Below are 10,989 nucleotides of genomic sequence, written 5' to 3'. Positions count from 1 at the left end.
GCTCGCTAGGCCGCGGCGACATGGGAACGGCTATCGCGACAGCACGGGGCTGGAGAGAAAGGTTCCTTCCCCTGTGCGCAGATGGGAACGCTGTCGCGACAGCACGGGGCTGGAGCGGGAGAATTCCTTCCCCTGTGCGCTGGCGATGCCTCCGTGTGGCCCCGTCCGGCTCGGCCTGGAGCCTGGCAGGGAGCAGAGGAGGGTGCGGGTGCTGCGCCGTGCACAAGCACTTTGCTAATCTTTGATTTATACCCATACAATCCTGCCTCGCACGGTGCCCGAGGAAAGAAATGCTTGAGGCCGTGGCAGGAGCAACCTGGCAACTGGCTGAGCTCCTCGGGGCATTCAAGAAAGTTTGCCCAGATTAAGATCAGAATTTATTTCATTAATGTATTTATTCATTATGATAAGTTGTGAGGTCCAATAATGCAGGTAAGTCTAGTACTCTCTATCAGATCAAAGAATACAGATTTTTTTCCCTGGTTATTCATGAAGGAAAATAAACAGAAATTTAATTAGCAGCAACAGAAATTATTTAATGTAATAAAAGTCTCAAGGGCTAAAGGTTTATGTTGCTGAAATTCAAGAGCTCTAAGACATATAGGCCATGGCTCTTCCTCCCGTAATATTCACTACTTTAATAACAAACCTTGAGATGAAAAATTGGGTAAACCTGATCCTCCCCTCTGCCTGATTTATAGCACTTTTTCTTTGCCAGACCTTTAACTTCCCGGCACACGGGTGGAAGCAGAGCCGGGGGCCAGGGTGCAGAGCAGCACAGCGGTGACATTTCCCTTTCTTGTGTCCCCAGCAGCGCATTTCCAGTGAATAAAGAGCCAGCTCTGCATCCTGGGTGCAGTTCCCAGGCCCAGGCTCCTGCTCTCTGCTGGTTGCTGCGAGAGGATGGCAAAGAATGTGGAGGCATTTGTGTAACAAAGAACCATAAATCATCTCCAGTATCCATCACTCACCAAGGGATGCTGCTGGCAGATCCAAGAGTGAGGAAATGGAATATTCTCTCCATGGGTCAGCTGGGAAATCCCTCTGTGTGAGGGTGAGGAGCTTTCCAGGGCAGAGAGCCCCACGCCAGGAGTGAGAGACCGTGGAACATCCTGAGCTGGGACCCACAGGGACCATCCAGCCACCCCAACAGTCCCACCCTGTGCATCCCTGGGAGCGTTGTCCCAAAGCTCCTGGAGCTCTGGCAGCCATTCCCTGGGGAGCCTCTTCCTGTTCTGTTTAGGAAGAAGGGTTTTACAGAAAGGGTGATAAAGTTCTGGAATGTTCTGCCTGGGGAGGTGGTGGAGTCGCCATCCCTGGGTGTGTTTAACAAAGCCTGGATGTGGCACTGGGTGCCAGGGTTTAGTTGAGGTGCTGGGGCTGGGTTGGACTCGATGAGCTTTGAGGTCTCTCCCAACCTGGGGATTCTGTGTTTCTGAGAATTCTGTGAATTTGTGGGAATTCCCAGGAACCGGGGAGGTGGTGGAGTCACCATCCCTGGGTGTGTTTAGCAGATAGGTGAGGGCAGATCCCATCATGGTGCAGAGCAGATCGGGTGAGCTGTGCCACTGTGCCCCAGGCACGGAGCTCAAATAAAATCCCATCAGATGGCAAAGCAGCCCAGGTGAGTGCATTTATCCCGCCACATGCACAGCCACGTCCGAGCCCCTGCAGCCATGGGCTCCTGCAGAAATCCAGCATCTGTTGGCCTTGTAAAAAGAGGTAAAAATAATATTCCAACAGTGCCAGAGAAGAGCAACACGAAATGATGAGGCTCCAGCTGCTGGTGTGCCTTTTCCCTGTCATACACAAGTGACCCTGGACAGAGCACGCAGACACGGGTCCTTGTGCTTTGTGGTGGACAGTCACAGACCCAGACAGGTGTGTGTCCGTCTGTCCCACAGGTGTGAGGCAGGGGCACAGGACAGCGTGCCCTGTGCTCCATCACCCTCCCCGCATGCCCACGAGAGTCAATTAGCCCGGCTGAGCACACTGCTGACCTCTGGCCCCTGCTGTGTGCCCCGATCCATTAACAGGCCCCCGGCCCTCAGCTCTCAGTATGAATTGATGTAGCATCCATTCTCTTGCAGCACAGAAACATGCGTCCTCATTCAGCTGTCCATTTCCACTTTCTGTTCCTTTGTGCTGCCCTTCTGTTCCCTGTGTTGCTAACCTGGTCACCACTTCTTGACCCCACGTCCCCGTCCCTCCCAAGGGTGTTGTAATCCCAACCACTACCAAAAAACTTTTACTTTTTCCCCCTTTACTCACATCTTGTTTAGCGAAAAATGGTTTCCAGCAGTGTGGGAGCTTTGATCCCCTATTCAAGAAATCCTTGCAATGTTTTTTTAAAGACTTCCTTTCTAAGGCAAATGAATTCTTCATAAAGGGGGAAATGGTGTGCTGGTTGGGCTCTGTTCATCTGAGGAAGACAAATGATCTGTTTTATTACTTGAAAAGCAAAACAGTTGAGTGTGTAGATTTGTGATTTATCTGTAATTAAGAATCCATTTGAGCAGCATATTAATTACAGAGAAGAGAATTAGTTTTGCTGAGTAGAAAAGTAAAATCAAAGCTCCTAGAATTAGAAGACAACATAAAATGCCTGAGGCTTTGGTTTTCCATGGCTCTGCACTATGCCTACACTGGGATAGGACAACCCTAGGGCAGATTTGAGTTTTTAGACTTTTAAATTTCCTCTCTGGGTCAGAGAAATAAAGTCCAGGGGCTCAGAGACCTCTCCCTGCGGGTGCTGGTGGCTCCCCCAGCGCTCCGGTTCTGCTCGGGGCTGCAGAAGGGGAAAGGATGCTGCAGGATTCACCGGTCCCTGGCTGCTGCTGGTTCAGGACAGCAAACTGTCCCAGAGGTGCTCTGCTGCTCGTCCTGGCTCACCCCTGTGCCCCATCACACCTGGTCACGGGCTGGTGCAGCTCTGCTGCGGGCACATCACGGACACCGCAGGGCAGCGATGGGCGGTGGGATCAGCGCCTGGCACAGGGAGCGCTCAGGCTGCGGGTCCTGCCCGGGCACAGCCTGGCACGGCCCAGCCCTGTACGGCACGGCCCGGCCCCGCACAGTCCAGCCTGGCACAGCCCGGCCCCGCACAGCCTGGCACAGCCGGAACATGTATTGCTAGGAAAGTGTCAGACCTGAGTGACACTCTCAATGAGGCCCTGGTTCAAGGTGGAGAGTTCAGCTGCAGCACTGCCCACATCACCTGTGAAAGGCCATGCAGCAGCACTCTGCCACTTCACAGGACAGACAAACTAGATGAAAGCCTCAGAGCACAGCAAGAACAGCCACAAAATGTAACAGAAATAAAAGTTTCTCTGTCTCTGTGTGTGTGTGTGTGTGTGTGTGTGAGCCGCGCTCTTGTGCAGCCGCACCTTCCTCTGTGTGCCCGCACCCCGGGACACCGAGAGAGCGTTCACAGCCCCTGAAACGGCTGAGGTGCCAGCGTTCCGGTGTCCCCAGGGCCGACCCACTGCCCTCCTGGCCAGCAGAGCACCAGAGGGGTGACCTGGGACCCCCTGAGCAATGCAGCGTCTGCTGCTGGCCCGTGTGAGCCCAGCCAGCTCCAGCTGCTCACAGCCCCAGCACCGCCCTGGCACCAAGGTGGGCACAGCACCGGGCTGCAGCCACAGCCCTGGGGACAGGGACAGGCACCAGGCCCCCAGAACTCAGGCCTGGACAGGTTTCCCTGGCCCTGTTCCTCCCGCAGAGATGAAAATGCTAAAGCCTCGTGACAGCCTGTGCATCCTCACGTGCAAGGAATTCCCTTGTAAGCAGCTTTGAACTGTAAAATAATCACCCGGCCCTGTAAAATTGTTTTGGTCATAAACGAACTTTGTCATGGCTCTGCTGGTGTCTTTGCCCCGTAACAGCTGCATCAGACACAAACACCACGTGCCTGACAGCAACTGGAGGAAAAAGGCATCCTCCAGGAGCTTCATTTGACATGACATGGCATTTTCCAGCAATTTAATGAGGCAGCCAGGGCACCCCACCCAGGGCTTCTCCGGGCAAGGTGAGCTCCAGGGACAGCCCCAGCCCCAGCCCAGCTGCTGCAGAGGCTGCTCTCAAGAGTTCTGTGTGGTATTTACCACCCAGAAAGGTTTCCTCAGGCTGATTTTTAACTCAAAACCAGAGGAAGTTTCTCCCCACGCAGGAATGTGCAGCACCCACAGCACCCTTAGCAACCTGCCCTGATTTCCCCTTCCCAGGGCTGCTGCCCAGGGGTGAGAAGGGACAGCAGAGAGTCACTGTTCAGCAGCTCCAGAAACCCACACCTCTGGGGAAATGATCTGTTATTAATCATTTGTTCTGCTCACATTACAGACTTTATCCTGTCTGCTTCATCACACCGCACTCTCTGGGACCCACCTGCTCCATCTGTGCCTTCATTTGTTTGTATCCTCTGCCCTTTTCCCCCCTTGTTTATTTGGCTCTGTCCTCTCTTCCTTCACCACATCCCTCTCTGGAGGGGTCAATTCTCAAAGCCTCCTTTTCCCGAGGTTTTCACTTACCTTCTCTGCAGAGCAGCACTGACCCTGGATTATTTCCCAAAGGGTTTTCCACACCCCAAGCTCCATCCTTTCAGCCTGTGACTCTCCTACAGCTGGTGCAGAAATCAAGCCCCAAAAGGCACTGCATCAGCTCAGCTGCAGCAGGTCCGGTGCCTCCCTCTCCCACCTGGATTGTCCATTCCTCCCTCTGCAGGGCCACTTCAGCCTGGATTTGCACCAGCCAGGAAAGCCCCACATTACTTCACATGGCCATTAACCCCACGAAGGTCCCACCCTTTCCCACTGCTGTGCTCAGAGTCACTCAGCTCTGTTAGCTCTTCACAAGCAAGGCTCTCCAGAAGCTCTCCAGCCCCTGGAGCACACCCTGCCACCTCCCCCTGGGGCTCAGCATCCCTAGCACGCAGGGCTTGGCTTTGGCACTCCCCTCCTAATTTCCTAACTGGTTTGCTTAGCACTGGGCTGCTAAAGCCAGCCGGGAATGAGGGAGCACTGCTGGGACAAGGGCAGCATCATTAGGGGGGTGAGGGTGGCTCTCCCCACCTCCAAAAGCCTCCTGGCTAACACCTGGGGGTGCACAGGAGACCCTGGACATGCAGGCAGGTGTAAATGAGATGGTCATTGCAAGGGACAGCAGCAGGGACGTGCCACCAGCCCGTGTCCCCTCAGCCCCACCTCTGCCAAACCACCACACACGGTCACTGTGGAGTTCACAGACCACACAGCAGCAAAGGCTCAGAAAAAATGGTGTTTAATTATGGTATACATTAAATTAAATGTAATTCTGAGTATTGGTCTCCAAATTCCTGATGACATTCACCAGTGGGCAGCTCCTGTCAGTCCCAGCCAGGGTGAGGGTCCCACTGTGAGTCAAAGAGCCTTTGTCAGCCCAAAGAGAGCAGCCAGTGCTCTCCTTAGCATGGCTATCTGTCCATGGGCACCTCTGCTGATGTCCACCTCTCGAAATCCCTCTCAGCAGCTGGCACATGCCACAAAGTTCGTGAAGAATCAGCACAACTGGGGAGCACTAGATCCATTTACAGAGGGGAGCAGGCACAGAGGAGCTCGTGTCTCACAGAGGGCAGATGATGCCTTTCACACCTTCCTTGGCTTTGGGAGGTTGGACTTGGGCACCCAAACTCCTCCAGGGCCTGAGGGGCTGGACATGCCCTCCCCACAGAGCTGGGGTCATTCACAAGCTGCAGATGTTTCTGCAGAGCTTTCCATGCAGGAGCTGGTGCCAGCTGAGACAGGGCAGCAGCTGGAGCGTTCACACCACAGCCCATATTCCATCCATCCCTCTGTCCATCCATCCATCCATCCATCCATCCATGCAGGGCACCATGAGGTCCAGAGCACGCTCTGCACTAAGGCTGGAGCCAACAAGGTTCATCATCAACTGCTGAAGGTGGAAAGAAGCCACCTGCACTGGCCATTCACTGGGCAGGAGATGAGGCAGTGACTGGGCACCCAACCCCTTCTGTGCCCCGAGGGAGGAGAAAAGGGAGAGGCTCTGAACCCATCTGGGGCAGATCCCATCAGAATTCCATGTGTCCTCACTGACTCTGGGGCAGCAAATGCTCCAGGCTCACCTGGAAGCTGCTGACAGCTCCCAGCAGCTGGGTGTGCTCACCAGGGTCCTTGCCAGCCCCAGGACTGGAATCAACTCATTTAAAGGAAAAAGAGAAATACAAAACCAAAACCATCCTCAGCTCTGACCTTTACCATGCAAAAAAAAAAAAAAAAAAAAAAAAAAAAAAAAAAAGATGATATTCAGGACCAATATATACAGATGGGGGAATTGCACTTAATTACAGTAGTTTACATCCATTGGACAAAATTTACTTCTTTTTTTATATAAATCTCTATGTATAGGAGTGGGGAGGGGGGAGGATGGAGCAGACTGTACCTATATTTACAGTTTAATTGGCTCAGTTCAACAACACATGCAGTTCCTCCCTCCAAACGCCAAGTAACAGACCCCGGTCCCTCTCAGTCCGAGTGGAGGAGTATAACTTAAACATGATCCATCTTCCCCTTCTGCCAGCTCCCAGCACAGCCCGTGCCTTGTTCCTCGGGAGAGCCTCTCGGAAGGCAAATACTTCAGCAAAACAATCCCCAAGAACGCCTTGGAAACACTGCGTGCAGGGGTGGAGAGGCGGGTCCCGGCTGCGCTGCGGGCAGCACCCGGCAGAGCCCCGGCAGAGCCCCGGGAGCCCCGAGCCCGGCTCCGTGCCAGGCTCCTCGCTCGCTGCTGGGCGCTGCTCGGCCGGCGGCTCCCGGCATGGTGAGGAAAAGAAGATCCCGTTGCTGTGTGCAAAAGCAGCGAGGTGTGGAGCATCACCAGGCTTGCAGGGGACACTGCGGAGGGAGAGAGAGCAGCACAGTGAGCGGCGCCGGCAGGAGGAGGCAGCGCCACAAAGCCCTTGGAGGCATCACCTCCTGCATCACCTCCTGCATCCCTGAATCTCCTCCTGCACCCCTGCATCACCTCCTGCATCCCTGCATCTCCTCCTGCATCACCTCCTGCATCCCTGCATCACCTCCTGCATCTCCTCCTGCACCCCTGCATCCCCTCCTGCATCCCTGAATCTCCTCCTGCATCCCTGCATCCCCTCCTGCATCCCCTCCTGCATGCCCTCCTGCACTGCTCTGTGACCACCTTGGTGCTGCCCTGCTCAGCCCCGAGCCCTCCCTGGCACCCCAGTGGGTGAGGCAGTGGGAAAATACTTTCTGAGCCAGCTATTGCCAGCCCCTCCCAAAAGCAATAACGCTAAAAAAGGTCCTGTTAGTGCCCAGGCTGTGCCAGGCAGCCCGGGAGCAGCCGGGCGCGGGGTGGGAGCGGCACTGGGGGCTCATCCCCAGCAATGCTCTCATCTCCAGGGACAGAGCCCCCCGAGCCACATCCATCCCACTGCAGGGGCCCCTTCCCCATCCCTGTCCATGCCGGGGGTCCCCGGGAGGGGCGGGGTGACCTTGCACAGCAAACATCATCAGGCGGAGATAAGGAGACGCCAGGAGGCTCCCGTGACATGTCATTAGGGACTGGCCCTGGCTATCAGGTGTTTGCCAACGTCATAAACGCGGTGCCTCGGCCCCGAGCGAGCGTTGTCAAAGGAACGGCGAGGTATTTGCCCCTTCCAGGTCTAATAGCAGCATCTGATAAGGGACCCACAGCATTGACGGGAGAGCTGGGGGTGAGCAGGGACCTCCCTCCAGCTCCGTCCCCCTGGCAGGACCTGGAGCAGCCCCCTCCACCACGGAACAGGTTCTGGGGTCTGCTGGGGGCTGTGTGCTTTATGCTGAGACAAAGTGTGGAGGAGCCAGGGCACAGCCTCTGGTAGCCCCAGTCAATGACAGAAACCCAAATCACCAAAAATATTCAGGTATTTGGGTGGTGAGCTGCATTTATGGTGCCCCTACACTGCACGTGTCACACTTCATTCACCTCTGGCTGATGAAACTGCTGACCACCAAGAAAGAAATCCATGCCGTAAGATAGATTTTCCCAGCAGCAGCTTGGGCACAGAATGGTTGGTAGGAAAAGAGACCCCGGGGGCTGGGAGGGTTTGCTGTTGGAGACAGCTCACATCCTGCCCTGGTGCCTGCAGGATGTTTATCATGTACTGGGGGTAACGGGGGGTGGGTGCAGGTGAAGGGTCCTGGCCCCATATCCCCCTCCTGAGCCCTGACACCTCCTCCTGCTCGAGCTAAAGTGCAGGGAGGTGATGGAGGCAGAAAGCCCCAGCGCGGTCAGGGTAGGCTGCTCGCAGGGCCCCGGGCAGCAGCGGGGATGGCCGGGCTCTATCTCGCTGCCAGGGACATTTCCTGTGGCCCGGGGCTGCCGCATCAAAGGCAGCAGAGCTCGATTAATCAGGGGCAGTTCGGGCTGAGCGCGCAGCAGATGGGCCGATAACGCTGCACGCAGGAAATGGAGCCGGGGGGCGGCCGTGCCTGAGCGCTCACCCTGAGACTGCCCGAGTGGGATCCCCCGGGGGAGGCGTTCCTGACCCCTTCCCAAGCGCCCCAAACCCCCCAGGTCTCCCCTTTGCAGCCCCTTCCTCCACCCTTGCCAAGGATCCCACAGCGATGCCGGGGGGGTCTCTCAGCAATCCCACGCTGTATTTACTCTGTGGTCATTGCAGACATTTTTTCCCTGTCCCCTGTCAAACCTCGGGAAGAAAGTTTATCTGAATGCAAGTTCAAGGCTCTCTCTTATTTATCTAGCGATCAATAAGGGCCACATATTTCCCACAGTCCCCAGAGCTGGCTCTCAGAAAGGGACCATTGTCTAAGGAAAACCTCACACACCTGATTTGAACCAGGATAAGTCCGGCCTTACACCTGCAGTGGGCAGATGATAAAGGTTTATGGGCTGGGGGAGGCTGGGCAGCCTTGGACTCCACTTGACTCCAGCCAGGGTTGATCCCCTGGACATGGGCAGCAGAGCCTGCTTGGTTCTACCTCCTCAGCCCCAGCAGGATGCTCCCACTCCCATGGGGCTGCCCCAGGGATGAGCCGGGCCTGGCTGGAACCACCAAGTGCCAGCCAAAACCACCCCAATCCCATCCCACCACTGCAAGCAGCTGTTCTGGAGCCAAAACCACCCCAATCCCATCCCACCACTGCAAGCAGCTGTTCTAGAGCCAAAACCACCCCAATCCCATCCCACCACTGCAAGCAGGTGTTCTGGAGCCAAAACCACCCCAATCCCATCCCACCACTGCAAGCAGGCATTTTGGAGCCCATGAAGGAGCTGCAGTGGGGTTCCTATCCTCAGCTCCCCCCAGGAGGGGAGCACAGGCAGCAGGATGGGGTTTGTGCTACTCCAGCCCCACATGCAGAGGGGGTAAAGCTGCACTCCAGGCTCAGAGCGCAGCCCGAGCCCCCTCAGCCAGCCCCGTGGCCATTACCTGCTTGCTGGAAGACATGTTGGTGAGCGTGCTGATGCTGCTGGTGTCCGTCACCACCATGGCCGAGGGGAAGCGCGAGGTGTGCGAGTACTGGGGGGGCTCCTGCTTGTGTGTGTACACTGCGGGCAGGAGGGGACAGGTCAGGGAAAAGCCACCCCAGCCCTCGCCACGGCACGTCCAGGATGGGAACGGGCAGCAGGGAATGGGGATGGGATCAAACAAGCCAAGGGAAGAACCCAGCACTTCCCTCCAAGCCACTGCATCCTCAGGCAGCAGCTCACCCCCAGAAACCCGTGGGGATTGAGGGGCTGTGGCTGGACCCGAGGGAGGAAGGGATGAGGCAGGATGTGAGCAGCCTGCGCTGCTGAGCATGCCATGGGCTGGAACCACGAGAGAGGGGCAGCAGCCACGGGCAGAGCAGGAGGAGAGCACAAGGTGATTTCCCATCTGAATCCATGCAGGGCCCCTCTGCAGCTCCCCCAGGCCTTACTGTGTGAGTTCTGCAGCTGGGTCACGGTGGCCATGAAGGGCTGCTGTGCCATGTGGCCCGGGGACTGCTGCATCAGGGGCTGCTGGTGTGGGCTGTGCAGCTGCTGGGAGAACTGCACGGGCTGCAGGGCTGCCAGGCTGCCGGCCACGCTGTTGATGACGGGGACGCTCTGAGCCTGCGAGGTGTTCAGACCTGGGAGCAGGGAGAGAGCAGAGCGGGGCGTCAGCAGGAGCAGCAGTGCCACCCCTGCCAGGGCAGGGCCCCGGGGAGCTGGGGGTGCACTTACTCTGGGCGATGGCCATGACCCCCGAGAGCGGCGTCATGATGAGGTTCTGGGACTGCTGCGGGTTGTGGTGGGACAGGCTGTGGATGTTGGTCAGGGTGCTCACCGGGGGCAGCCCGCCCCCCGACACCGAGATCTGCAGGCAGGACAGGCACAGTCAGGGTACAGCCCCCTCCTCCCCTCTGTGGGGCATGGATCCATCAGCAGAGCCCCCTCCTCCCCTCCGTGGGGCATGGGGCCATCAGCAGAGCCCCCTCCCCAGATGGAAGCAGCTGCAGTCCCGCTGGGTTTCACCCCAGACAGCCTCCCCTGACTGCAGCACCTCAGCTTGGTGTTAATGCACAGCAAAGCAGCACTGGGAAAGGCTCTGCTGGCACTGGCCTCCAGCTGCACTGGAGCATGGCACTGGAACACGGCACATCCCAAGGCCTGGCTGCTCTGTACCCCGAGTCCAAGCTCCAGCCCCGGGGACAGCTCAGGGCTCTCAACACTCATTAACTCCTAGCTATCCTGCTTGTGGGGGAAAGTGGGACTTAGAAACTCAGGAAAGTGAAGAAAAATGACAGAAGGCAGGTTAAAAGGGCCTCGTGGTGATGATCTTAGTCACCAGTCTGGCAGGATACTGGTGAGACAGGGCGGGTGTGCACAGCCAGAGCCAGTGCTGTGGTTTCGGGCCAAAGTTTAGGGATCAGACAAAGGCACTTGGCATGTGCTGCCAGCACTGGAGCTGCTCCCCAGGACGTGTAAGTGCCTCATTTCTTTAATTGCTGCACCTTCCCC

At 56.8% G+C, this 10,989-nt stretch overlaps 1 protein-coding gene across 1 annotated transcript in view; it reads right to left on the bottom strand.

The window, feature by feature from the left end:
- Window positions 1-6,774: 6,774 nt before the first annotated feature.
- The window catches only part of HNF1B (HNF1 homeobox B), an 18,503-nt gene continuing 14,288 nt past the window's right edge, over window positions 6,775-10,989 (bottom strand). Inside the window, exons 7-10 of the mRNA XM_014308405.2 lie at window positions 10,213-10,345; window positions 9,927-10,118; window positions 9,437-9,555; window positions 6,775-6,884 (exon numbers count right to left, since the gene is read on the bottom strand). Coding sequence (XP_014163880.2) covers window positions 6,864-6,884; window positions 9,437-9,555; window positions 9,927-10,118; window positions 10,213-10,345 — 465 coding nt within the window. The 3' untranslated portion in view covers window positions 6,775-6,863. The remainder of the gene's footprint in view (window positions 6,885-9,436; window positions 9,556-9,926; window positions 10,119-10,212; window positions 10,346-10,989) is intronic.

Source organism: Geospiza fortis, unplaced genomic scaffold (genome assembly GCF_000277835.1).
Source record: "Geospiza fortis unplaced genomic scaffold, GeoFor_1.0 scaffold538, whole genome shotgun sequence".
Classification (NCBI taxonomy): domain Eukaryota; kingdom Metazoa; phylum Chordata; class Aves; order Passeriformes; family Thraupidae; genus Geospiza; species Geospiza fortis.
The sequence above is the reverse complement of the archived record's forward strand: the minus strand, read 5'-3'. Positions and strand labels throughout refer to the sequence as shown.